This window comes from Aulostomus chinensis, chromosome 3 (assembly GCF_037954235.1).
Source record: "Aulostomus chinensis isolate RoL2024-O1b breed Wild chromosome 3, RoL_Achi_v1.0, whole genome shotgun sequence".
NCBI lineage: Eukaryota > Metazoa > Chordata > Actinopteri > Syngnathiformes > Aulostomidae > Aulostomus > Aulostomus chinensis.
In genome coordinates, this window is record NC_141322.1 from 30,020,180 (window position 1) to 30,046,496 (window position 26,317).

Below are 26,317 nucleotides of genomic sequence, written 5' to 3' on the forward strand. Positions count from 1 at the left end.
CCCATCTTCCCCATATATTCTGAAGTAGATCTTTATCTAGAGGATGGTAATGTAAGGGTTGGCTAATGTGTTGCTCCATAAAGATGGATTTTTAATGCACCTGCTGCGTGGATATCGATTTGGCCGCCGCTGCCGCCGCTGCAACACCCTGCCAAGCAAAACAGTTAGTCAGGAGGGTGGATTCTTTCCGTGCCACCGTTGGGACGTCTCAGAGTGAGGCGCTTCAGGAGCACTAGCACCAGTCTCACAAGCGTCCTCGCTTTGTTTGCATCATTGAGCTCAAATTGACTCGATGAAGGTGTGGGTAGTCAAAATGATAATAGCAGTTTTGACGTCTGTTAGCATTTGTAGCAGTGTCTGCTACATTTAAGCAATTATTGCCTGTATGGGAATCCATAAGAGCTACTGGGCTATAACTCATTCAGGTGGAACTAAACACACACATTAGTACATTTTAACCAAAGTAAATGCAGCATTTCTGGTTTATTTTTACAGAGTTGCATCAATCAAACAGATTTTTGTCAACCCTTGGTTTCCTCATTGAGATATTTTTCGACTGTCAAAGTGCCTTCAAACTCATCCGCAAAGAGACAGTGAATAATCATCTTCATCTGCTTTGATTGTTGCTTTGCGTCTTCCTCTGCTTATTTTCTTTGGCTCCATTCAAACCCTCTCACCTGTGTTGTGATCATTTCACCCACGTTTGCTCCGTAGAGAACTAATTCTCCTCCTCCTGCTAATTCCTGTTTGTGTATTTCCATCACGAAGGCCAGGGAGGACAAACCACCGCCAATCTTCTGTTTTACCAATAACGTGTCTCTCATAATAATTACAGTGGTGAGGTTTTGTTACTGTAGAAACTGACTGTTCATGTAATGACACCTTTGGACAGAAAGAAAACTCCGATCACTAGCAAGCCTCCTCTTGTCCTCATATTTCATTTCGGTATATTCACTCTCTCCCTCATCGCAGAGAACACCTGGTATCTCTCCACCTCCGTCTAAATGTTCTGTAAATCCTCCTCTCATCCATTTGCAGACGCACAGTCTTAACTTATATTCTTTATGTTCTTGGTCATTTTGAATGTCTTAATCTTCTCTGTGACCCAAGACTCACTTGCTGAGGACGACAAGCACCCACAGCGAGTGAGTCTTTCCCCTCAATCCCTCTTTTCAACTCGCTCTGGTGTCCTGACACGCTTTCAGCATTGTTTCATTGTTTACTTACTCAAATATGCTGATTGACATCTGCCACTCTCAATGATGGGAACGCGTGAAGAACATCCCAAATGGATTGCACTTGGGTCAAATCCAATATTGCTTTCAACCTCCTGTATTTAAGAATGTTTCCAATCCACTGGCCTTTGAGCAAGGCATGTAAACGCTGGCTGTTCTGCTGAAGCTGCTCAGCACCCATGAGTTGCAATGGAGTTTTTATTAGGGCTGTAATCTCCCAGTCGACTGGTCGATTTATTAGTCGATACGTTCAGGCTCGACCAAAATTCTGATTGGTCGATTTTTTTGCCACGTTAATTTCATCAGGAGCAAAGTACCGAAAGCACCCCTGTTTCACAGATAACAATCTATCTTTGAACACCCCCTTGTTTTTGCTATTTTGGACTCTCCCGACCCGCTAGAGACAGAGACTGAAGAGGACTTGAAGGCCCACGTCTGGTGGTTTGATGATGTCTATTTAATTTTGACGGTTTCATTCCAAATCAGTCCTCGTCCACCACGTCAAAGACGTCTGCAGCGTGGCAGCATTTCATGAAAACAGATCATGGAAAAAAAGTCGAATGCAAAGTTTGCAAACACCAGTTTTCATGTCACAGCTCCTCTACAAACACGGCGTATCACCTAGAAACAGTGAGCTAACGTGTCCACCTGAGGTTGCTCCGTCAGTTTTGAGTACATGAACACATCAGAATTGACATTTCAATGTTTTACTCAAATAATTGTTTTGTTTTAATTGTAAAAATTCTTACAGTGGACTTAACCTTTTGTGTTTAAGAGTAAAGTTTTAATTTAAAAGTCTATTTGTGTCTCAGCCGCGATGCTGAGCTCCTGTGTTCAGTCTGGCTCTGTGCGCAGGACAAATGATGGCGTCGGTCAGTTATTATAACCTGACAGAAACAATTGCCTAAATATTCCTGTACAGGTTTTGTGCTGATAGTTGACACAGTAGAGTTTTCATATATAAAATTTGTCGATTTTTTTGTCGAAATTTGAGGGCTTCAGTCGACCAAGAATTTCTTTGGTTGATTGCAGCCCGAGTATTTATCTTTCATCCAAACACAACACTTATATGAAATACTACATTCTGTTGAACACACACAGTTCTTTTAAACAATGTTAGAAAAAATGTATTATTTGGCTAAAACTGGTTTTAAAAAAACGCACGTTAACAAGTCAGTACCACGACAATTGTACGTAATCAAAGTCTAAATTACCCAGAAGTTGAAAGTCGAGCACTCACGGTGGTATCATCATCCTGGGGACGTGGCATGATTAGAAACACGTGACATGTCTGCGCCTACCTGTGAGAGGACATAAGGCTCCATTCAGCAGGTGGACATTCTCAGCTGCATCTGTGCATGCAATCCCAGCGACTGATCCTTCTCTAAACCCTGCTGGAGCTAAACAGGAGTTAAAAAGAGACAGAGGATCTGTCTCTTTTTGAAACCAGAGTCTGAGAAGACTATTAAGATTCCAGCTGGTCGATATGTTTGTCCTAAAGGGGGCGAGTGTGCATGCTTTTCATATTCAAAACCTTCCAAGAATAAATGTTTGTCTGTCCAGAATAGGATTTTGCTCCATGTTTGAATGAGTAACTGGATGTTTTCATCATTAGATCAATTGGAGCAATGAGGATACCGGATCTGAATCACCACAGAACACAGCGGTCGACTGATGATACACTCGCTCCTCTTCTTCAATAACTACTGCTGAGATGCACTTAAGAGTGGCACTCGGCTTCCAAATAGTGGCCTTATTGTGGCTGTTTATTATCCAGCATACCACCTGCTTCAGAGCTGCAAACAGCGTGACTTCTTTTATCTGCCATCGATTGAAAAGAATCTTCTCTGACAAAATCTCAGGCTGTAGATTGAATCGACGGAGGGGAAATAATAATCCTTATGATCCAAATTATTCAAAGTTATGATGTAGTATTCTCTCCATGTTCTGGCCATGAACAATTTGACAAACACGCTTACGTCGTAGCCTAGCAATAGCATCGTAGCCTAGCCATGGCATTGTAGCCTAGCCATAGCATCATAGCTTACTCAACTGTTACTGCTGCGGTTGTAATCTCACCTGAGGATTCATGTCACTATCAGAATTTGACCCATTTGATCTGATAACATTTGTACTAATCTGTTTGTTACCTGATGGATTATTTATCCATCAAAGTAGCAGAGGGCTAATTGGAAGTAGCTAGCTAGCACTGCTGACATGAATGAATCTACATAACTTCCCCAACAACAAACACCTCTCCTTTTCCTAGTAACAGGCCGCTATTCTGAGGATGTGATGTTTGGTTGTCACGGCGGAGCGGTGGGGAGGAGAGGGGTGTGAAGTTTGTCTGTCTGGGAGATGAAGTGAGAACTGCTTAAAAACCAGCGACAGACATAAAACATGAAGCCGGAGTCCAATTATCCCGCACAAAGACTCACACGTGCATGACACTGGAGGGAACACATCAAAACAAACATCTACAGCACGCTAAGGTTAAAGGTCAGGGTAAAGGGCTGCATACGAATGAATGACACATCCCCATGAAGATAGTAACATCTACTCCGTGTTTGTGTGTGTTTGACACTGAAACACTTGCATACACTCAGACATTAACATGCATACACTTTACACCATCACAGCAGTGTAGCAGTTGTAATCAACACTTGAGAGAACTGTGAGAAGGCAGGATGAGTAACACTAGGGGTGAGAGAGAGAGAGAGAGAGAGAATGTGTGTGTGTGTGTGTGTGTGTGTGTGTGTGAGTGAGTGAGTGAGTGAGTGACAGAGACAGAGAAAAATTTGTGTCAGAGTGATGTGTGGTTGTGTATTTGTGCTGATGAATGCCACAGGAAATTGAAACTTTCTTCTTGATTGAAGTAATCTAAGCCAAACACTCCCTCCACTCGTGTGGCCAAACTGTTACAGGTGGTGTGACTTCCCATAATCCTCAGGGTTTCTTCTGTAGGCTGCATTTGTGTCTTACTTCATTTTGTCCTCTGATCTTTTATAACAAAACAAACAAAATATCCTGATAATAAGCTACGGTAACACAGTCGCTGGTGTAATTTGTGGAAGCAAGATCAGAGGAGGACCATTGATAACCCCCCCACACACACACACGCACAGGCACACACACACAATGGCCAATGACGCTGAGTTTGAGGGGGAAGCTGGACAAGCACAAAAGAAAAAGAGTCTCTTTATTGGAAGAAAATGTTTCCCATTTTGCCCGTGAACATGTTCCTCACACGCATTGACACAGACACACATACACTCGCACCAACACACACACAAACACACACACAAACACACATACATGCACAAGACTGCAGGGCAGTCCTTTGTTGCGAAGCCATCAGGATCCAATTTCTCCTTCATTAAGTGTGGGTAGAAGGCAGTATACAGCCTCCAGGTAGCTAGCCTTGTCCCTGTCACCACACACATACGCATATGCACACAAATGCACAGGTGCGCGTGCACACACACACACACACACACACACACACACGCATAGTCTAAATGCCCCTCTTATTACTCTATACCAGAAACATCAGTAAGAGCCTTGTAACAACAAAGCCAACTCATACAGGAATACTTTTATGAAACATCCACGCGCACACACACACGCACACACACACACACACACACACACACACACACACACACACATCAGTGAGGGTGGTACCTCAACTTCCCTCAAAGGAGAAATAACAAGGAGAGAGAGAATCATAGTGCCCATCTTTAATTGACCTAAACAATTACTACATGTGATGGATGAATACACCATTACTTGTTGTTTTGGATGCACACACACACACACACACACACACACACACACACACACACACACACACACACACACACACACACACACACAATGAAATAACAATCAGTAGATGCACAAATGAACACCCAATATTCAACAGTGAGATAGTACAACAAAGTAAAGCAAACTCTTGGCAGTCACACACAGGTTCCTTTTTACTTCGTTAACAACTGCAGTATATGGTCAAGAGGGATGTTCTGATGCTCTGTGTGTGTGTGTGTGTGTGTGTGTGTGTGTGTGTGTGTGTGTGTGTGTGTGTGTGTGTGTGTGTGTGTGTGTGTGTGTGTGCAGTATCCAAAAGGCAGACAGGATGAAACCCATTAAACAGAACAGGTTCAGCTTTAATTGGTGCTCTTTGATAATTGGCCTGTTGGGGTCGATTTACATTGTTTCCAGGGCAACAAGCTTGTGTCTGTATATCTAAGCACAGCAGGAGAGAGGGAGGGAGTCATGTTGGGAGAGGGAGGTGGTGGAAAGAGATAGGTCAAAGAGGAGAGAGGGAGATGATAGTTGGATCAGGGAGGGGAGGGAAGCAGATGAGCACTGAGTGAAGAAGTAAGGCAGAAAGGGAGGGGTGTAGGGACTGAGCGAAGGGATGGGAGGGAGAGGAGAAGGAAGGCAGAGTGGTAGGAGGGTGAGAGAATGTAGGACGGGGGAAAAGAACAAGATAAAACAGAGCAATAAAGAATAAATAAAGTGTTTAAAACAGGAAGGATGGAGAGGATTACATGGCAGGAAAAGAAAGGGACATTATTGAAGAAGGATGCTAAAAATGGAAGAGGATGAGAGGAGGTGAGGTAAAGGCTTAACAACTGGTAGGATACAATGTGAACAAATATGAGGAGGGGGCCCCTGGAGGATGAGATTCAGGAGTGGAGAGGACTTCAGCTAGTTAGTCAGGCGGCCATTCCTTTACTTCCAAATGCAGTCATTACAACAGAATAGAAATTTCAGTCCCTGCTCCAAGAACATCTTCGGTAGTACAAATCTACTTTTTCCCTTCTCAACAGCAAACTAATACAGCATTCGAATGATGAAAATAATTCTACAGTTGTGGTCATTAACGCTGCAATAAACCCACTCATGTTCCTGAGATACGACCTTTACTCAATAACAAGCCAGCATGCCGCCAACACGACAGCGACATGATTCTTGTTAGCGCTGGAATGCCACAAATAACTCTGAAAAAGGCCACAAGAAGAAGAAGGGAGAGGGAAAAAAAATAACACGGCACACGAACGATAACGAGAACGGCCTTGATTATTTGTTTCACTGACTCGGGGTCAACAACTTTCTGTGGTGATCGCTGGCTTTGATGATGTCAGTGAGTGATGAGACGGAGGAGAAGAAGAAGACAGGGACACAAAGAGCATCAAATAGGAAGAGGGACAATGGCGACCGCAGCACCACTGGATGGGACTCAAACAGCCGTCCTCCACTGCCACCCTGACCGATACAGGAGTATTGGGGCCAATACCTTTAATATGGAGTTCAGAAACTCCCGTATCAATATTCTGGTTGAAATATGTATCAGATCTTTGTCAGTTATCCTTTAAATGTGGTATGAAAACATTTTTTTCGAGCAAGATATTTAATTAAGGCGCTATCATTTACAGTTAAAAAGCAAACATTACTGTTATATTCAAAAAATCAATATGTCAGCTGACATTTCTTGGTGCAGTGATGCTTAAATCCTTAAATCATGTCGCGTTTCACTTCAGCAGAACTTATTTTTGGTATTTTATCAAGGATTTGATATAAAAATCCAAACGGCTTCAGCACATGACCACGTACATGTAGTGCAAACACACAGTAGATGTACCCTGCCCCCCTGGTTTGATACACAGAGGCCCCCCCTGCTCTGTGACAGGAAGTGATGAATGCAGGGACACGACTTGATATATTAGCGTATCTAGACCAGGAATCATCTGGTCTGGCTGTTGGCACTGATCAGGTTTTTTATCGATGTGGCCTTCCCAACATGTTCCCACCCTACGTTGTCTAAGTGACAGATAGCGACGCTTCATCACACCAGTTGACAGTTGGATTTTGACATCAATATTTAGCAAGAAACGTGGACGGAGGGCAAACAAACGTCTGACTCAGCAGAGAGGAAACATTCTTGAATCTCAGTTGCAAAAGTGAGCCAAAAGTGTAAACTTTGACCAGCTATGTTTTGTAGCAACACTGATTAAAGTCTGGATAAGTTTAGGCACATGTAAAAAGTGGTTCTTGGTCATGTTTTGGGATAAAATACGCACTTCTGCCAAGGCTCCACCTCTGGCACAGCGGCTGGAGCAGCATATGACACTTGACTTTTGTAGTTTTTGTTTTCTTCCTAAACCGTGTTATCATCTCTTCCACAACATTTTCCTCTATTCTGCAGGGCCAACACATATAGACAGACAACCATTGGCTCTCCCAGCCACGCCTACGGTCAATTTAGAGTCTGGATTAACCTGGTCCCTCTTGATGTCTTTGGACTGTGGAGGAAGCTGGAGTACCAGAGAGAACCCAGCAGGAACAGGGAGAACATGGAGACTCACACAGAAAGACCCCGTGCTGCAGCCGGGGCTCCACCCACAACCTTCTTGCTGGGGGGCCGCAGTGATGACCACTGCTCCACCGTGCTGCCCCAAGTGTAATTCCACTTCAGGGGAAGCAGAATCAAGAGAACCAAACAAAAACAAGCTAAACTTAATTTCCCCTCAACAACCCCCCAAAAAATGAAAGTTTACAATCAGGATCATCAAATTAAAAGGTAACTCAAATAATGTCAGTAGAACAGTCAACAGATTGAACAGCTGCTTTTTTTAATGTAATTTAAAGTTATCAGTTGAAGTAAGTGACAGACAGACAACCGGTCGAGGCAGATGGCCGCCCACCCCGGGCTCTGACGTTTCTGCCTGTTAAAAAGCAGTTTTTGTGAAGTTTCATGGGATAACTTTAGTTGTATTTAGGAACGATGTAAACACAAATAACTGGACATATCCAGGGTGGAGGCAGGCAGCAGCACAGGGTCGTGTGCATGCGCATGTCCTGACAGTAAAAGTGGGCTTTATTTATTGAGGTAGTAGGACTCTTGTACCCATTTCTATTTATTCATGTTTAGCCATTTGTAACTGAAATAATGCATTTTTCTATTTTCTATTTTTCATTTTTGCTTGGGGTTCAGTTCAGTAACAAGTGCTTGACAGGCCTGTTTGCATCATAAATGGATTGCAGGTTTAAGAGACACACACACACACACACACACACACACACACACACACACACACACACACATCCTCTCTCTCTTCTTTCATCGCCCATTGTAACTTCTCCCTCAGACCTTCACTTTTATGAAAAAAGCAAATAAATCTGTCAGCTTAGGTAAAGGGTTAAAGTTTTATTGGAAATTTCAAGCTGCTTTAATTTTGCGATTCCCACGTAGCGGGCAGTCTACATGACGCAGCCGCGCGTCTTTGAAACGCTATCTCTCCCAGCACGTTATGCAATCCGTGGCTGGGGTCATGCTGGGGAGTCCCAGTGGGTTTCCAGTGGTGTAGGAGACCAATGCACACTAAAACACACCACACACACACACACACACACACACACACACACAAAAGCCCTCATCATTCCAGCTGAAGGACCTCACACAACTCTGAGTTCCCCCGTCTTTATCGCTATCTGTTGTTTTGTGTCCACAGACACACAAACAGCACACACATGAACGAACCTGACTGGCCTGCACACATTCAGGGCGTCAGATCCCGTTCACACCTGATATTACCTGAATGTGGACAATAACAGATCAATCCTTGCTAAAACCTGAGTGACCCTGTGGCGACGCGGGTGGAAGAGGACCAGAGATGATGTCACGCCACCGCCAGAGCCCTGCTGTCTCTCCTGAAGAGGGGCCAAAGAAATCCCAGTTCCTCCTCTGGTGGCTATTTTTCTCGTAGTCTAATGTCATTTTGTTAGTTTTCATAATCGCAGCTTTTATTTAGTCACGTTTCAGTAGACAGAAGGTCTGAGGATTTCAGTCGTGGCAAAACTATCACGTTTATTCTACTTCTAGTTGATGAAAACTGACCTTGTTGTTTTCAGGTGAGCCTGAATGTTTGTCTTCTGGGTTTTTGGGCAGAAGACTTGGATTTAGTTTTAGGTATTTATTATTGAACGTTTTAGTCCTGGCTGACACTGTTGGGTATATTGATAAAGGTTATTAACAGTTACATACATTACTTAACCATGAACTTGTACCTTACAGCAAAGTGCGGAATCCAAATGCAACACGAGCCAGGCGTCCTCCAGGTGTACTCAGGCAGATCACAGTGCACCTCCATCTTGAATGAACCTGCTTTTCTCCTTATCTGGAAAAAAGTGTTTGAATACAGATTTTAATACCGGGTATAAATGAGGTCACAGCTAATGAAGGCCACGCACGCACGCACACACACACACACGCACACACACACACACACACACACACGCACACACACGCACACACACACACACACACACACACACACTCACAGGAGGGCAGGTGTTCAATAGAGCATTATTTTGGTGTCACACTGACCGCTCTCAGGTAATCTGTCCAACATTAGTAGTGCACTCCATGCTTGACTGGCTCTGTCTGTTATTTTAATAAAACACACATACACACACACACACACACACACACACACACACACACTTTCAAACTGATGAAGTCAAAGTGAATGGGACGACTCACCAGAGCGGATAAGAAGAGGCCAGATTTTGTGTGTGTGTGTGTGTGTACATATAAAAATGTGTTGTTGCCTGTGTGTGTGTGTGTGTGTGTGCGTGTGTGTGTGTGTGTGTGTGTCATGTGTGAGTGAGAGAGAGAGAGAGAGAGAGTGTGTATTTTGAGCTCATTAAGAGTAGCCAGCAGACTTCAGTGACCCCTCTGTTCTTTGTCCAGTTTCTAACTACTGATGAGTGCTGCAGGGAAGGGGAGGCAGAGGAGGCGAATGTAAATGAGGGGAAAGTGGAACAAGAAGATGATGATTAGAGAAAGAGAAACAGGAAAATGAAGGGTACGAAGAGTGGGGGGCAAAATAAGGAGGAAAAGACGAGAAAACATGAAACAGGAGTTGAGGAAAGAAAGACAGCACATCAAAGAAAGAGTGGCGCAGGAAGTGAAAGAGAAAGACGGCGCTAAGGAGGATCGTTCGGGACTTTATTACTGCCTCGGTGACACCACTGCTGGTATCGGCTTTGCTTTGCCAATAAATGCTACTTTACCTTTAGAGATTAAAAAGAAAGAAAGGAAGTGTTTGGTTTGGTAAAGCAAATTTATTCCCACTCTGATGGCACAGACGAGCACTCTGTTTAAACGGCTTAGATCTCAGAACCAGAATGTATTCACAAGAGCGACTTCCACTTCCTCAGCATTTTTGTAAATATTAGCTCATGATCAACTGACCTGTGGCTCCGCTAACGTTAGGAATGGATATTTAGACCATGTGATACTTGAGTGTTTAATCTCGTCGTAGTAGTAGTTTGTGTTCTATGCATATCAGTTGTCAGACAATTTCCTAAAACTTTGTGTAGTTAGTACTTCATAAAACCAGAAATACTCCGTAGCGGTTGTCTGCCTCCGCTTCACCTTCACCACCAAAGTCTTTTCAGTTCATCCTCAAACGTGTGATCACGTCAACACCAATGGGAAGGATACCATGTACATGTGAAGTCACAGTGACCTTTGACCTTTGACCACTGGAATCCTCTGTAGTTCATCTTTGAAACCCAGTGGACATTTGTGGCAAATCTGAATAAATATCAATGGTATGTTGAGATGCTCCGTGAACCTAAATCCATGTGACACGATGATTGCTGATGGAGTCCGACCGTATTTACCTTTCAGCTCAACTGGTTTTTGTATGTTCACCACTGATTTACGACCCGCTCTCATCCGTGGTATCTAAAGATATCCAGTATCGGATGTCACAAAATAGGACAACGGAATGATTGAAGCTCTCTTTTTTAAGTTCGTAGCTGTATTTGATTCAAGCACACGTCTTGAGAGCTCCTCCCTGCCTGTTGGAATTCGCTGTTTGAGATACACTGCTTTTCTTTAGTGTTTTTTTTTATTACTTTGTTAAACTGACACTTGTAATCATTGCTGATCAGTACTATAGGGTTTGATAAATGATGCCATTATAGCAACACCATGAGTCCTAGGTTGTTACACGGAGAATTTTTGTATCCGGAATAATTAACAGCGGACACAATTCCCCAAACTCTTCAACATTTTTACCAGGAGTTATGAATCTTTTTCTCCAATTATGAGCCCAGCGCTGTGGAAAGCCCTGTGAGGGATCAAGGGGAAATATTTCAGAAAAGAGATCCATCTTCAAAGATCATTCACAATACAAGACCCATCGGAGGGATCATCACATGGCATGATGAAAATCTCTCGAGGAGATTTGAGGAAAAATACATTTTCTTTTATAATTTACGATGACTGTTATGGTGTAATTGGCTGAATGACATTATTGTAGCAAGCAGCTGTATTCATGCTGTGGTCGGGAAAGCCTTCAGGTCTTTGACATTTCTTATCTGAATATGAATATACTCAGCACCTCCCTCCCTCGCTCTTTCCAGGTCAAAGCCTATATCTCTCGCTCCGTCACTCTGTCATTCGCAGCCAATTACTGCCTGGCTTCAGGTGCTTAAATCACGGCCTTGCCATCAATCGCCTCATTATATTGCCGCTTTAAATCTTCCGTACATCCCCACTAGTTTCTTAAATTCCTGTCCTTTCTTCCCTTTCTCCCGTCGCTTTGATTCCGTCTTCTGCGCCTTCTCGTTTCCACCATCATTCTTATGTTTTTCCACGTTCATATATCATTTTATTTCCACTCGAGCCTCACCTTCTGTCCCTCATTGTGTCTGTCGTGATCCAAACCAATGACCAGTGCAACCAGTGTTGTTTGGCCAGCATTTCAACCTCCCACTGGTAATTCAAACCAAGTGGCTCCACAACAGTTAATCCAGTCTTGACTATTCAGTTAGGAGCTGGATCGCATCCTGGCAGAGATGCTCAACAATTAATTCACACAACAGAAAACGGGCGTCATATTTTATGGACGGCCAACGTTATCTACTTCCTGCACAGAGCCAACAGCGAAATAATTGAGGACATCAACAGCAAAAAAACAATCATGAACATTGTTGGCAATAATTGGATTTGTTGTCCTCGCTCAGTTGCCACAGGTCGTTCAATTACATGCTTGTGTGTGAATCCGCAGTCGTATTTTGTACGCACGGCTCAGGCCTTAATTATCACATCACTTCCTTAAAGCCTCCGTGCCAACTGGAGATGCATAATTTAAAAATAATATATTGACCAATTTATTAGCAAAGAGAAACCTCATTCATGCACTGAATTGAAGTGTTATTGAGCTGTGCTGTACGCTTGACACGCTGTTATTTTCATACTACAGGTTTGTCCATAGTCTCTTAAAAGTCACTCTTTTAGCAAAGTAAACGGCTGCGCCACTCACCCACTGACGCCTCATTTCCATCAGTATCAATCATCAAATCCCACATTCATTTCCTTTGGAAACCTCTGGGACTTCCAATCTATTTGCCCTAGGAATGTTGCATAGTGGAACTTTTGCCCCGGAGTTTGGATCGTAGGTGGACAGTGTGCTAGCTAAAACAAGCTAACAGACTACAAGTTAGCTCACAGGCAAATTAATCTCTATGAACTGTTCCACGAGAACATAAAGCAGACAAAGTTTGCTCCGCTGCAGAGGTTTTTGTACATTCTAGTGGGGTTGTGGATACAGTGTTCACAAGAAGCGATCATAAATGGGAAACTTCACGAGTCAAATTTTTCTGAGAGCTCCAAGTTCGCGAGTTGTGACGTGTTTGACGTATTCAGAAACTGCAGAGCCCATGGATTCTCTCTCTCTCCTGGTGGATGGATTTACATTTTTCAGTTGTCTTTGAAATCTTATATGGCTGATTAAATTTTGATGAGCCAACAGGCTAATCTTTTCATCCCCCGTACCACCTCGTTGACTACACCGCCAGATGCCAACGGCAACGTGAGCCCAGCTAGCTAACGCTTGAGAGCTGTGTGTCATGGTCCTACATCAGGGATGATCAGGGTCCTCCGATCAGGGTCCTCCATCAGGGATGATCAGGGTCCTCCGATCAGGGTCCTCCATCAGGGATGATCAGGGTCCTCCATCAGGGATGATCAGGGTCCTCCGATCAGGGTCCTCCATCAGGGATGATCAGGGTCCTCCATCAGGGATGATCAGGGTCCTCCATCAGGGATGATGAGGGTCCTCAGATCAGGGTCCTCCATCAGGGATGATCAGGGTCCTCCGATCAAGGTCCTCCATCAGGGATGATCAGGGTCCTCCATCAGGGATGATCAGGGTCCTCCATCAGGGATGATTAGGGTCCTCCGATCAGGGTCCTCCATCAGGGATGATCAGGGTCCTCCGATCAGGGTCCTCCATTAGGGATGATCAGGGTCCTCCGATCAGGGTCCTCCATCAGGGATGATCAGGGTCCTAGGTGGTCCCTTTGTACTCGTTCTTAACAGGAATGCTGCTGATGTAACAAAATTGACTAAACTACTGGAAATTCAGTGAAAGTGGTTTCAAAGGTTGAAGCTCTTATGTCCAAATCAGAAGGAAAGACGTAGGACTACAATATCTGGAAGTGACTCGGTCGGTTTTGGAGGAAGGTTAGAACCACCAGGACTAAGGCTGCCTCCCTGTCTCGCTTCCCTCACTGATCCCCTCATTCTCCCAATGGCTACAACTCAATTGCCCCTTTCCTGCCTGGAGGCAATGATGGCATTAATAAAGCTGGATTTGAAATAGATTTCATTTCTGCTGCGTTGTGAATTACATTTCGGTGTGGCTTTGACTCAGAGCATTCCTCTTCCTGCAGCTTATGATATCATAATATACATTCATCCTTTATCCATGCTGCCTAAAGACTGCTGCAGAGGGCGCGGAGGATGTTACTGCGGTGTAATTATTCAGCAGCTGTGGTATGATGAGGTGCTTTATTGACCCCAGTAACTGTCGATAAAGCTTTGTGTTGTCACTTCGCCCACTTAAGGACGGTCAGAGGTCAGATTTGGTTGAAGAGCAGTATAATCCCTCGTTCAGAACAAATTGATTGTTGATTTTGTGTTTTGTCTGGAATAAAAATCAAATCTCTGGCTATCATCAAATATATCCAAACAAGCCCAAGGGGGGCTCCATCTTATCGACAGGTGAGGCTCCTGCATTCTTTTATGGAGGAAGCTGCTGGTCGTAGGCAAACGGGACTTCTGCTCTGACACAGAGGTCAGATGACAAAATGTTGTAATGCGGCAGCACCGAGTTCCAACAATTTGATGAATGTGATGCAGCACATTAGGTAGAAGAGGACTGCTGTCAAAGCAACATAAAAGACCAAAAGAGAAGGAGCAAACAGAAATGACACCACCGATCACAACAACGAAAGGATAAAAAGCAAACAAAAAATTCAAAGGGAGGAGAAAAAAAAGTTTGGGGAGAAAAACAAGCCACTTAAGTACTTGATTTCCACCTGTTTGACCTTTTATCTCCTTCTGATAACCTGCTTCCCTCCCACTTCGGGCTGCCGCCAGAGCTTCAGGAGCTGGCAGGTCTGGTACCTTTGGAACAGAACCTTTACAGGAGGAGGCCTGTTCAATTTGGCCTGAGGATCAGGTTTGACAAGTGAGGAATGGGGCTGAACAGATCAGGTCCTCTAAGTCTAAGCTGCCCCGGGCCACCCGTCCCCCCAGGCCCCTCAAGGCACTCAGAGCACAGCTGGAGGCAGAACGGAAAAAACAAATGTGTTAATGAGCTCCTCTCATTCACTCTGCGTGCTCCTCACTACAGAAATATAATTTGGAAGAAAACAATATTTACCAACCCGAGGCCTAAACCTAACCAGACCTTCACCGAAGCGTTGCAGCCGCCGTCGTAAAATCTGGAATTATTTTCTCTCAAGAGCAACTTGAGATGCTTTCGTGAGGTCATGCATGGAAAATCTGAATGTCCCGTGAGAATGTGTCGGCCAGTTTTTATGTCCTAGAAATAATTTGGTTGTTGTTTTCATTTATACTTCAAAATCAGCTTAAAAGTTTAATCAAATCTATAATATATACATGAAAAGTAATATGTTTTAATTGACTCATTTCAAGTTAATCTCAGGGAAAACGAACAAAGTTCCATGAAGTCAGACGCTGTGAGTGATGGGGGAACTCCCAGCGGTCGCTTCCTCGCAGAGACAAATAATTAAAATCCACTAAAAAGGCATCTGCTTCTCCTCCATTTAATCCATTTGTCCAAGTCATGGAGCGGCAGGGTGTCGCCTTGTCTACTGCTATTTGTGTGTGTGTGTGTGTGTGTGTGTGTGTGTGTGTGTGTGTGTGTGTGTGTGTGTGAGAGTGAGTGAGCGAGAGAGAGAGAGAGACGGGGAGGGGGATTGTAAGTCAGGTAACTTGTTTGTTTGTGTGTATTTAGTTGTAACACTTGATGATAAGTGATTGTTTGAACATGAAATATGCCAGACTTTCATTATGCTGCATAAATGTGGATCTAAGAATGCTCTTAAATGCTGCGGGAAGAGAGGAAGGTACTGTGCACTGCAATCCTTCACACAAAAAAAAACCCATGTTCTTACACACACACACACACACACACACACACACACACACACACACACACACACACACATTTTACTGAGGTCCACAGAGGGGAAAAGCCTTCATGAGGGTTTCTTTGTCTGATCTTGCTTTTTCGGCAAGTGTGGGTCAGCATTACAGGTCTGTGTGTGTGTGTGGGTGTGGGTGGGTGCGTGCGTGTGGGTGTGGGTGTGTGTGTGTGCGTGCGTGCATGCATGCGTGTGTGTCTAGGTAAAGGTTAGACGGTCATGTCTTAGATGTGAGGATGCAGATTACAACTGCAACATCAGCATTATATGCACGGTCACAAACGAATGCTGACATACAAGTCGTAGGTGTGTGTGTGTGTGTGTGTGTGTGTGTGTGTGTGTGTGTGTGTGTGTGTGTGTGTGTGTGTGTGTGTTTTCATTGGTGAGGGTCTCTATTGTTAATTGTGTTAGCAGCCTTTTGCCAACCTTGGAAATACATATCATTTCTTGTCTGCACACGTACACGTAATAATAATAATAATAATAATAACAACAATAATAATAATAATAATAACAAAGGTATACATGTACATGCATATTTTTATACATGTACATGTATATTTTTATACATGTACATGTATATTTTTATACATGTACCCAGCATGGGACAGTCAGTTGTCCCCTCCTTGTTTCTCCCACAGGGAAACTTTCTGAGGATTCTCGGTGACACCGACTCCTTCTTTACTCTCCTTTATGTTTTCTGCCTTTTGAGGTGAACGCAGGAGAAAAAAAAGGTGATCAAGCACAAAAACAGCCTGAAAGAAGAAGAAAACAGCAGAGGCACAGAGAGAGACCGCTGCTTTATTTTGGCGGCGCAATTGCAAAGATCAGCATGAGTTTTCAAGTCATGTGGGCAAGGTCAAGGGTGTATTCGAAGCTCATCTATTTTTGTTAACACTCATATAAAGGTGAAGTGCAATTGGAGCTTTTGGAGTGCAAACGGTGTGCTTTTGGAGGAGTGCTGGCAACCACAGAGCATCACCACAATGTGAACACATTTTTATCTCCTGAACATTTTTCCGCCTTTGAAATGAGGTTGATGCACGACGACTGCTTGGATGGTGAAGTTTTGACGTGGATTTTTAAGAGCAATGCCGAATTTAGAGGAAAACCACAGAAATAAAAAAAGATGAGACAAAAGAAGAGTACATCTGGAAAAATAAAATGATGGAGGGGGGGGGGTGCGGTCATAAAAAAAATGAACAACGCCTACAAAAGAAATGCAGAAACAAGATGGAGAAGAAGAGAGAAGAAAACGAAGAGCAATATGGAGGAGAATGAGGAGCATAGGGAGGCAACAAGATTGATTTCCACTCTTCCCTTTCTTCCCCACCTCTCCTCTCCCGGAACCAGCTCCCTTAAGTCTTTGGATTAATGGCTCCATTTCTGCTGCTCATTCATCAGATTCAGGAAGGCATCCCAAAACACAACGCCTCAGTAGGCTCTTCTTGCCTGAGCCAGATATCTACCTGCCAAAACATCCGATAGGCCCTTAAGTACTTTCAAAGGCAGGCAAAACAACTTCATCTCTACCTCGGGTCAAATCTGCAGGGAATCGGCTCGATCTGTTGGCATACATGCTCGTTAGCCAGTATTGTGTGGATGATCAGAGATGGTTCAGCCCAGAGTTAATGAGAAGTCAAGGAAGATTCAAACCCAGTGTAAAAAAGAAAAAGAGAAAAGATTTGGTCGCTACACGTTTACCGAGGCAGGTTATGTGGATCTGTCTGGACATGGATCCTGCACAAAGACTTTCCTGATTCCACTAATTTATTCCAAATATCCACTGTAGGTTTGCTCACTGAGGAAACAAGGTCGCCATTGTCTTTATTTACTCTCTAAGACGCAAAACTCAGAATGCCTTGGAAAGGTGGAGATCTCACGCACATAAACAAGACACAAATCAGTCATCGTCTGAACGCCATCGTATGGCACTGGCAGCAAAGGTCTGATTATCGTGGACGTTGCTCTGTCGTGGTCGGCGAGCGCGCCACACGCGAGCTGTACAATGTGATGCCCTTTCCTTGGGCACATCAAGGGTCGCTTGTATCTGCTTGTGCAGCACCGTGTGGGGAAGGGAGGCCGTGTGTCTGCAACATGCTTCACTGTGTGGCTTTGTCACATCGCGCGCCAGCTGTGCCGTTTCAGCTGCCCCCTCGCAGCGTGGGACGGCTAATATGCCAACCCTTGACCCCACCTGATAAATGAGCCCGGCCCCGTGCTGGAGGGGATTGCTGTTCCTCCTCCGTTCATGCAAAAATTGACCTTCCTGTCTTTCCTTCTGTCCGATCGATCAGTCACCCCCCGGCCCCCAGCGCCCCCACCCAGCTAGGTTTACACATTCAGTCACATTATTCATTCATCTATTTGTGTCTCGCCATCATCAGCGCAACAAATTCAAGCAGTTTTGAATCACAGCGTGCGGTTTCAGCTGATACCAGCAGAGGTGACTTGCACTCCTGCTTGTGTCTCCAGTTTACTGTCAAGCAAATTTAAGCAAAATGAGGAAAGTATCACACAACCAAAGGGAAATGTGAATTCGGTGCATTTTCATGACCTTTTTGTTTTTTTTCATCAGAGGAAGGCCGGATGTGTCACACAATGCTAGAACAGCGAGTAGAGGAGGCTTGTGGCCTTCCACCTGCAAAACATGGAATTATTATGATTATTATTATTGAATTATTACCGAGTTTGGCAATTGTGGTTATTCTGAAATACGAACCTTGTTGCAGAAGGTTAACACATCACAAAAAAGCTACTCAAGTACAAACTCTTTTTTAGGGAAAATTAAGGGACTGTGTTCAAATTTCATCCTCAGTCTTTTCTGATGCAGAAAGTAAAAAAAAAAAAAAAAATCACTAAAAATACATTCATTTAAATCCTGCTGTAGTCAAATAATTACTCTGATTCGTTGGGTTATTTTTAGTTTGATGTCACTGTGATGGTTTTGTGTGTTGGTGTTTGCATTGGTGGTTCATTGATTGTGTGATGCAAGTGTGGTTTTACTGTTTACACTCTGCCTCTGACTGTGAATTTGAAACCAGCCTCTGTTTATACTGTATATACTACCTGACTTATTTAATAACACCCCCAATCACACCCCCTCCCCTACCTCACCTCAGGGGATCGCCAAACAGAATCTAGCAGTCTGTCTCGAGGGGCTCCGGCGGAGAGCTGGCCAGATTATCCGAAAGATTAGCTCCCCCCTCTCCAATTGGAGGACTAGGGGGTTAAGCCGGTGGTATAGCAGTTGGGATTTGGTGGGCTTCTATTTGTTGTTTTTGGCCTGTTCCTCTCCAAACCTCGGAGCTTAAATCTGATTTGCTAACATGGTTTGAGTCTTTGTGGATCTGAGGTTGACTGCAGTGAGATGAGTTTGATTTATTGCCATTCTTGGATAAATCTCGTTATTTCCTTCAGTCTCTGCGGTTCAGTGATAAGTGATTATGTCTCCGTAATTGAGGAATTACTGTGTGTGCGCTCATTATAGGTGTATCCCTCGATCTGTCCCTACATGCAGAATTACAGGTTCATTCACATTTGTTCTCTGGAGGAGTTCGATTCTGGAAACAAGATTTTAGTCCTTTTCAATAAAAAAAAAAAGGTTGTTTTTGGAAACAGGCATTCGGTGAAGGTTTGCACTCATTAAATGTCTTATCAGATCAGATCGTCGCTGGAATGTTTAGAAGTCCTGATGTAATCATTTTTGCACGTTGAAATTTGACCTTTCTATAATCAGAAACCTATCATTTCAACCAAAACTGCCTGTTTCCCTCATGAGATCATCAGACAGGAATCTCACCACTGCTTCCCAGCCTAGTCTGGATACTGGACTTTCAGAAATGTCTTCTCAGTTTGTGATTTTTCTGCTTCCCAGTAGACAAACATACATGCAGTCAGTTCCTGTGACTAAACTGAAGTGTGTGCCTGGATCTGGGAGCGATGCGCTGCCCTGTTGTTGTCTGGCGACAGCAAGCGGGCAGTGAAAACTTCTTCCCAGCTGTGCTGACCTGAAGATCAGGTTACACATTACTGATGTCACTTCCCCCCTGCAGCTCTCACGGCTGCCAAATGCCAGTCCGTGCCAGCCTTATCCAGCAAGGGCAGATTACTTTATCAGATCTCCTTGTTTAAGTAGAAACACAGACTCTTTAAACCTCAAGGAACCCCAGGGAGTCTGAGGTCTGCACCCAAACTATCTCTCAATCCGATGTAAACACCAGAGCACAAATGGACAAGAAAACTTTGTTCTCATCCCTGATCCAACAGCTTTAGTCCCCCCCTCTGTAGCCAAAACCACATCTAAAACCCCAAATACTGCCGTCCTGTCTCAGAAGGCCTCTAGAACGGCTAATCTGAAGTGCCTTTGTCTAATCTGGTCTCATCAGGATAATCTTACAGTTACCATAAGTAGCTTGTTTGAACAATCTTGTAATGCATTCTACCTTAATGAGCAACCAGGGGGTGGGGCCTCCTCCGAGTTTGATTAGTGAATTAATGCCTTTATCAGTTTTGAAAAGCAAATTGTAACAGTTTACAGCACATTACTGTGGTTTCAGATTGAGTGAAAATATTTCCTTTACTGCAGGCCGACCCAGAATTCATCATCTCTGGTTCCTTCAGCCCAACAGGAGTTCATGTGGTCATCGGCTCGACTGGCGTGAAAAACTCCAAAACCTTTTCGGCAGAGTTTTAATTTCCAGTGGAGGGAGGCAGCTTCTCTAGTTGCTGTTGCCTGTCGCCATCAGTGGCTGTTAGAAAATAATTAGAGAGAGAGAGAAGAATTAGCTGGAACAAGCTTGTTAGTGTGCAGCCAGTCGTGGTACGCAAACCTGGGGATGGGAGTCTGACATATGGCTGGAACAATGGTGTGTGTGTGTGTGTGTCTCTCTGTAAATGTTTGCGGATCAGAACATGGACATCCATGGTGATGTCACAGCGTGGCCTTGTGGTCACACAGACTCCTTGGCAATTCTTAGGTCACAGCTCAGAAACCAAGAATCAGTAAACAGCGGTCACGTTCTGTCAGCGGGGCCCTGAGCCCACTATTGAACCACACAAGTGTCAACACCTGAATGTGTTGCAGATGTTGTTCCTGCAAGTGTTCTCTCTGCTTCAGCTCTCTCTCTGTCTCTCTCTCCCTCAGATCCGGTCCACGGTCCTCAAAACGTCAATGTGGTGGACGTCCGAGCTCGCCAGCTGACGATACAGTGGGAGACGTTTGGATACGCCGTGACGCGCTGTCACAGCTACAATCTGACGGTACGGACAGCAGGCGCACACGTGCTGTGACCGCAAACTCAAGAAACTGCTGAAAGGATTTATTCTGCAACTAGAACATCATGAGAGCAGCGCACAGGCTGGTCTCAACTAAAAATTATTTAATTTTTTTGCAAGTAAAAGTTTATGAAAGTGAAACCATCACATTAAAATTTTTGTTGCATGTAAGGACATTACACACTATCCAGTTTATTAGGTACAGCTCCATGGAAGTAATGCAGGACAGGACAACAGCTGGATGGGCCCCAGTTAGAATAAGAATAAGAATACTTTCTTAATCCCACAAGGGAAGAAGAGAGCAGAATGTAAATTAGGAGAAAGAAAAATGTTCATGAAATGAGAAACAAACAAGAACTAAAATGAATAAATATTAACATTTTAACATTAGAGGACTAAAATATCATCCTGCCCAATTTATCTGAATTAGGACTGACAGAATATTAGAGGCATCTGTAGCAGAGTCCAGTTCAACAGCAATTACTGCCTCCATGCTAAAGTAAATCAGCTGCTCTCGAACGGGCTCAATAAAACGGAACATTATGAGGCTCATGAAGGGAGCGATTACTGCCGCACGGTCGTGTTACACTGCATAACCAACTGCTAAAACGCTCGGCGAGTGTTTGTTTCCTCCAACGTGGAACTTGCAGTCCTAGCAAAGTTACTGACAGCTGTTTTGCTGGACCTTTGATTGCCAATTAAACCCAGCAGCGCTTCAAGAGGGAATGGAGACATCCACATCTGGCGCCCACCAAGACAAGTCACTCTGAATGGGTTTTCATCCACCCGCCCCAGTTCATATCTTCAATTTGTGATTGCTGGAAAAGAAGTGGAAACTGTTTTCATTTGAAAAATGAAAACTTTGAGGGCGCTGGAAGAGTTTCTGATGTGAGGTAAATGAGCCTAAATCTGACAGAGGTCATGTGGCGTAAATGTCACCTAAAGGACGATTCATGTACAGGTGCACATGACAGATGAAAATACAGTCGCCAAACATAGACAAGAAACAACAGGCTGTAAACATGGCTCATGGAGGTTTGGGTCTGCCCTTTGGATTCTGTGACTGCTTTATGTGTTGTTACTGTTCTGCAGCCTGTTCCCTCTGGCAGGGTGTTAACCAGTGGAAACTAAACATCCAGCTAAAATAAGCTGCATTTACATTTGATTACGAAATATTCATGAAGATATGAAGTTTGTTTTGAGCAAGTCACAACTAAAGTACACGTATCGAGCTGCAGAAACCAGTATCGGCCGAAGGGGAAACCTGAGAAACACGTGGAAGAGTTAAAAACGTAATAGAAAGTGTGTCAGCCGGGTCTTCGGCAATGCAAACGGGTCAGGATCTGTGGAGCTCCTGCATAATGGCTTGCCGACCACGTCGTCACATGGTCACACACTTGTCTGATGTGACTAACACGGTCAGTGTAGCTGCTCCGACTGATTACAACGATTACTGACTGCAACAGCCGCTCAAGTTCGGCATCGTGGACGTGGCCCGGTTTATTTCTGGTGTCGGACGTCTCTGAGCGATTCAAAGCTGAAGCCTCCTTCAGCAGTGCAGTAACCTGACAACTGGTGCTTTGCGCAGAGTGGAAGGAAACATTCACATATTCTTTCACCGGTTTTATAATAATTCAGGTCAAATCTGTGACACGTGAAGCCTGAGCAGTGACCAGATGTGCTAAATCACTACAGGGTTGAGCGGGAATCGGTTCTGCTCCTGATTTGAATCAAACGACATTGTAACACTCCAAATGCTTTCTGTCTCCCTCTGTTCTGCAGGTGCAGTACCAGTATGTGTTCAACCAGCAGGAGTTTGCAGCTGAGGAGATGATCCAGACGTCATCACACTACACGCTGCGGGGGCTGAGGCCCTTCGTCACCGTCAGATTGCGGCTGGTCCTGGCCAACCCGGAGGGCAGCAAAGAGAGTGAAGAGATAGTCAAACAAACAGAGGAGGATGGTGAGTAGCAGCACAACACAGTTGTTCAGCAGCAAGCTGCAGTCTTGATCCAACCTTCAACCAGCCAGGTCATGACAGTTGTAGCTTTCCCAGCAGCTCTGCGTCTGGTCACTGGCTCATCTTTAAAAAAAACCTCCGGCACACAGAAAATGATTTCCATTTCTGACAGCAGCAGCAACAGCAGTTTACAGGCCGAATTGGCCACTTACTGAAACACCGACTTCATCAACAGAAAATCCAAAGTAAAGGATGTCAACACTGCGTGATGGACAGGGCGTCTGGAGAACTGCAGTACAGAAATGTAGGCGCAGTAATTGTTTAGCCCTGCACATGGAGACAACATCAAAACAACTCAACTGGTCTCCTGCAGTTTCACTCTCATAACTCGTCTTCAGACGTTTAATCGTCTGGTAGTTTTGGTGGAAGCAAAGAAGGACTTTTTGTTTTAGCTCTTTTGATTTGATCGACCTCGGATTACTACTACTGCTACTGCTACTGAGATCATGTAGCATTTAAAGACTTCAGAGTATTGGTGGCGTGGCCTGTTTGCTGAGATGTATGATGGAGTCACATTACTCACTCCTGACATCAAGTCAAGGCTGCGTTGTTTCATGAAACAGGCCGCCCCGATTCTTTGTGCTGTTGTGTTAAATTGAGATTGTAAACTTTCATGAATCAATATTTGTTAGAATAGAAAACAGAGTAAAAAGTAAAGCTGCTCATCGTGAGAGGATGAGATGTAACCCAGTATTTGTAAGAGTCTAAACCCGAGTATGAGTCACGCAGCCCTGGAGACTTCCTGTACTGCAGTACACACAGTTCAAGGTATTTACCGGGAATGAAATTCCTCAGCAGAGGAACAGAATGGTGCAAAAATGACACAAGCAGGCGACGTTATAAACAGTTGTGGTGTGCCAGTTTCGCGTCATACAACCACACTAGAAAACATGCCTGCCCTCCCCGCATTGAGGTGAATCCCAGGATGTAGACCACACCCACACAGTACGCGTGTATAAGGAGGAGAGCGGAACGTCGAGCAGTTAAACCTGCAGAATGTTTTGATGTTTGAGACCAAATCCGAGCTTAAGGGGGTTTAACGGCAGACTTGTGGGAGGCCAGAGACGCGAGACTCATTTGTGTCATGGAAGTCGCCTATTTCTTGGCTAAAAATACCAGAACATTTAACTGGAGTCGTTGTGGTGTAGTTCACCTGAAGAGGACGGCATAGCAATTAGAGACATATTTGATCTATAATCACGGGATAATGATCCTGGAACACGTAATTGCACCAGCCAACTATCATGTCTAATCACTCTGCAGCCTTGACAAGCCACAGGCAGGATTCACTGACGTTGCCCCCTCAAACGCAAACGCTAGCCAGCGGGTCGGAGTGAGCCTGTGCTTCCTGTGGCCTCCTCCTTGTATCAGGTGTTTGACTCCAGCAGCTGCGGACGCTCCACGTTTCTCTCAACAACATGCGTGTGATAAACTGGAATAGCCCCAGTCCATTAGCGCAATGCTCGATAAGCATGATAAAAACTTCCCTCTAATGTTCCCACATCTCCTTCCAAAACTCCTGAGGGCTCGTTGTTGTTCTCCTGTTCTCTCAACTAATATCATGAATTTAGCTTCTGGGGAACATCACGTCTTACCCAGAATTCCTCTCCAGGAGCTAAACAGGAGTGTTTCCTTACCCTTTGAAAGAGCTAAGAGGAGGAGGAAGGACTTCGTCTCGGAAGGGAAAAACATTGTTTTGTTTGGAGTTGTTTTTTTTCTTTATAACTGGGGAACATACATGTGGCTAAATACTGTGTGTACATGAAAGGTTCTATAGAGCTGCGGCTCCTGGACCGTATTGATTTACCGGCTTTGAATTAATAGAGTCTTCAGTGTTTCTGTTACCCATACTTCTCTAAACGGACCAGCATGAGGGTAAATGACGAACAACCGCCTGCTCACACTCCGGCGTGCATCACTCATCCAAGACGGCTTCCGTCTGATTGCTGGCTCAGTTTAGGCTGGATGTGATTGACAGCACGGCTCAGATATTACTGTTGTCTGCCGCTGTGGGCTTTTTGTTTGTTTGTTTTGCTCATCGATCCATATTCTCATTTGCGACAGTGACTTTCTTTTTTTTTTTAGCTGAAAGAGAATGAATGTAAAAGTAATTGTAGGATGAAACTAAAATTAGGTCAGACCGGGCAAGTAGTCCCTCCCAGTCGGACCGGTTTGTGTACACAGACGGCCAGCGTGGGCAACACCTCACAGCAGCTTCTCAGATGATCTTTGGCCTCGTGCTCAAGAGCTCCGTGGTCACGTTTGTCTCCGTGCCCCTTCCTCTCCCTCCTCTTCCTCCTCCGCCCTCTGGCGCTCCATCCTCGCTGACTCTAGCTAACTCACTGATGCTAAAGCTTAGCTAGCTCCTGGCATAGTCACATGTTGTCTTTTGCTGAAGTATTTTTATGTCCGACGCCAGTAGACAAGTGGGGAATGTTAGCGTCTACATGTGTGAGGTTTATAACGCAGAACAATGACAAGAGGTGGCGGTACAGTTAGTGTGACATTATTGAGCCAGAGAGACACCAGCTGAGCGGCATGCTACGAGCAGACTGGGCAACTAAGTCTCCTTCTTATTGTTCTTTATTTATAATTCATTCATCATTCAGTCCATGTTTCTGATTCAGTAATTAGGAAGAGAACAACTGCTGTCCATCTATTCTTGACACCAGAAGACAAAAGCAACAAAGAAGACAAACCCATTCAGACAAACAGAACTACTCACTCTGACGTGCCTTGGAGACACAGGTCATGTCCAGTCACATGTCTCGTCCACAGCAGCCTATTAATCTGACCTTGAAACACCTGGTCAGGTGCTGTCAGGTCACCTCCGTGCTTTACTGTCACTCTTCTTATTGATCGACCTGGTGCTGGAGGCATTTCACTCACATCTGCTCCTAAAAATGGACGTGTGCCGGCTGTAGCGTGTCAGAAGTATTGAAACATTCAGCACAAGCAGCTGAGCAATGGCAGTAAAAGTACTCGCTGCTGAAATAACAGGATAGGATTCATCAAGTTTAGAGTCAAAGTCAAATATTCTCTCCTACATGCTGTGCATTATTTCCAAGCTCTGCTTTTTATGATAGTCTAGCGTGTTGCTGTTTCACGCTGAAGTAGCATGAGGCAGTTTTGTCTCACCTCACTTTTTAATCCATCCTCCTCTTCCTCGTTTTGCCCTGTTCTGACATAATCGATAGGTCATGTGTCCACGTTCTTGTTGAATAATCAAAATAATCATTCCTATTTG

The 26,317-nt window shown here is 44.3% G+C and overlaps 1 protein-coding gene across 4 annotated transcripts in view; it reads left to right on the forward strand.

The window, feature by feature from the left end:
* Positions 1-26,317, forward strand: part of ptprt (protein tyrosine phosphatase receptor type T) — a 361,408-nt gene that overhangs the window by 176,333 nt on the left and 158,758 nt on the right. For all 4 annotated transcript variants that reach the window (XM_086200288.1, XM_086200289.1, XM_086200290.1 and 1 more), the window contains 2 exons: positions 20,920-21,035; positions 22,833-23,013. In XM_086200288.1, the coding sequence (XP_086056414.1) occupies positions 20,920-21,035; positions 22,833-23,013 (297 nt within the window). The remainder of the gene's footprint in view (positions 1-20,919; positions 21,036-22,832; positions 23,014-26,317) is intronic.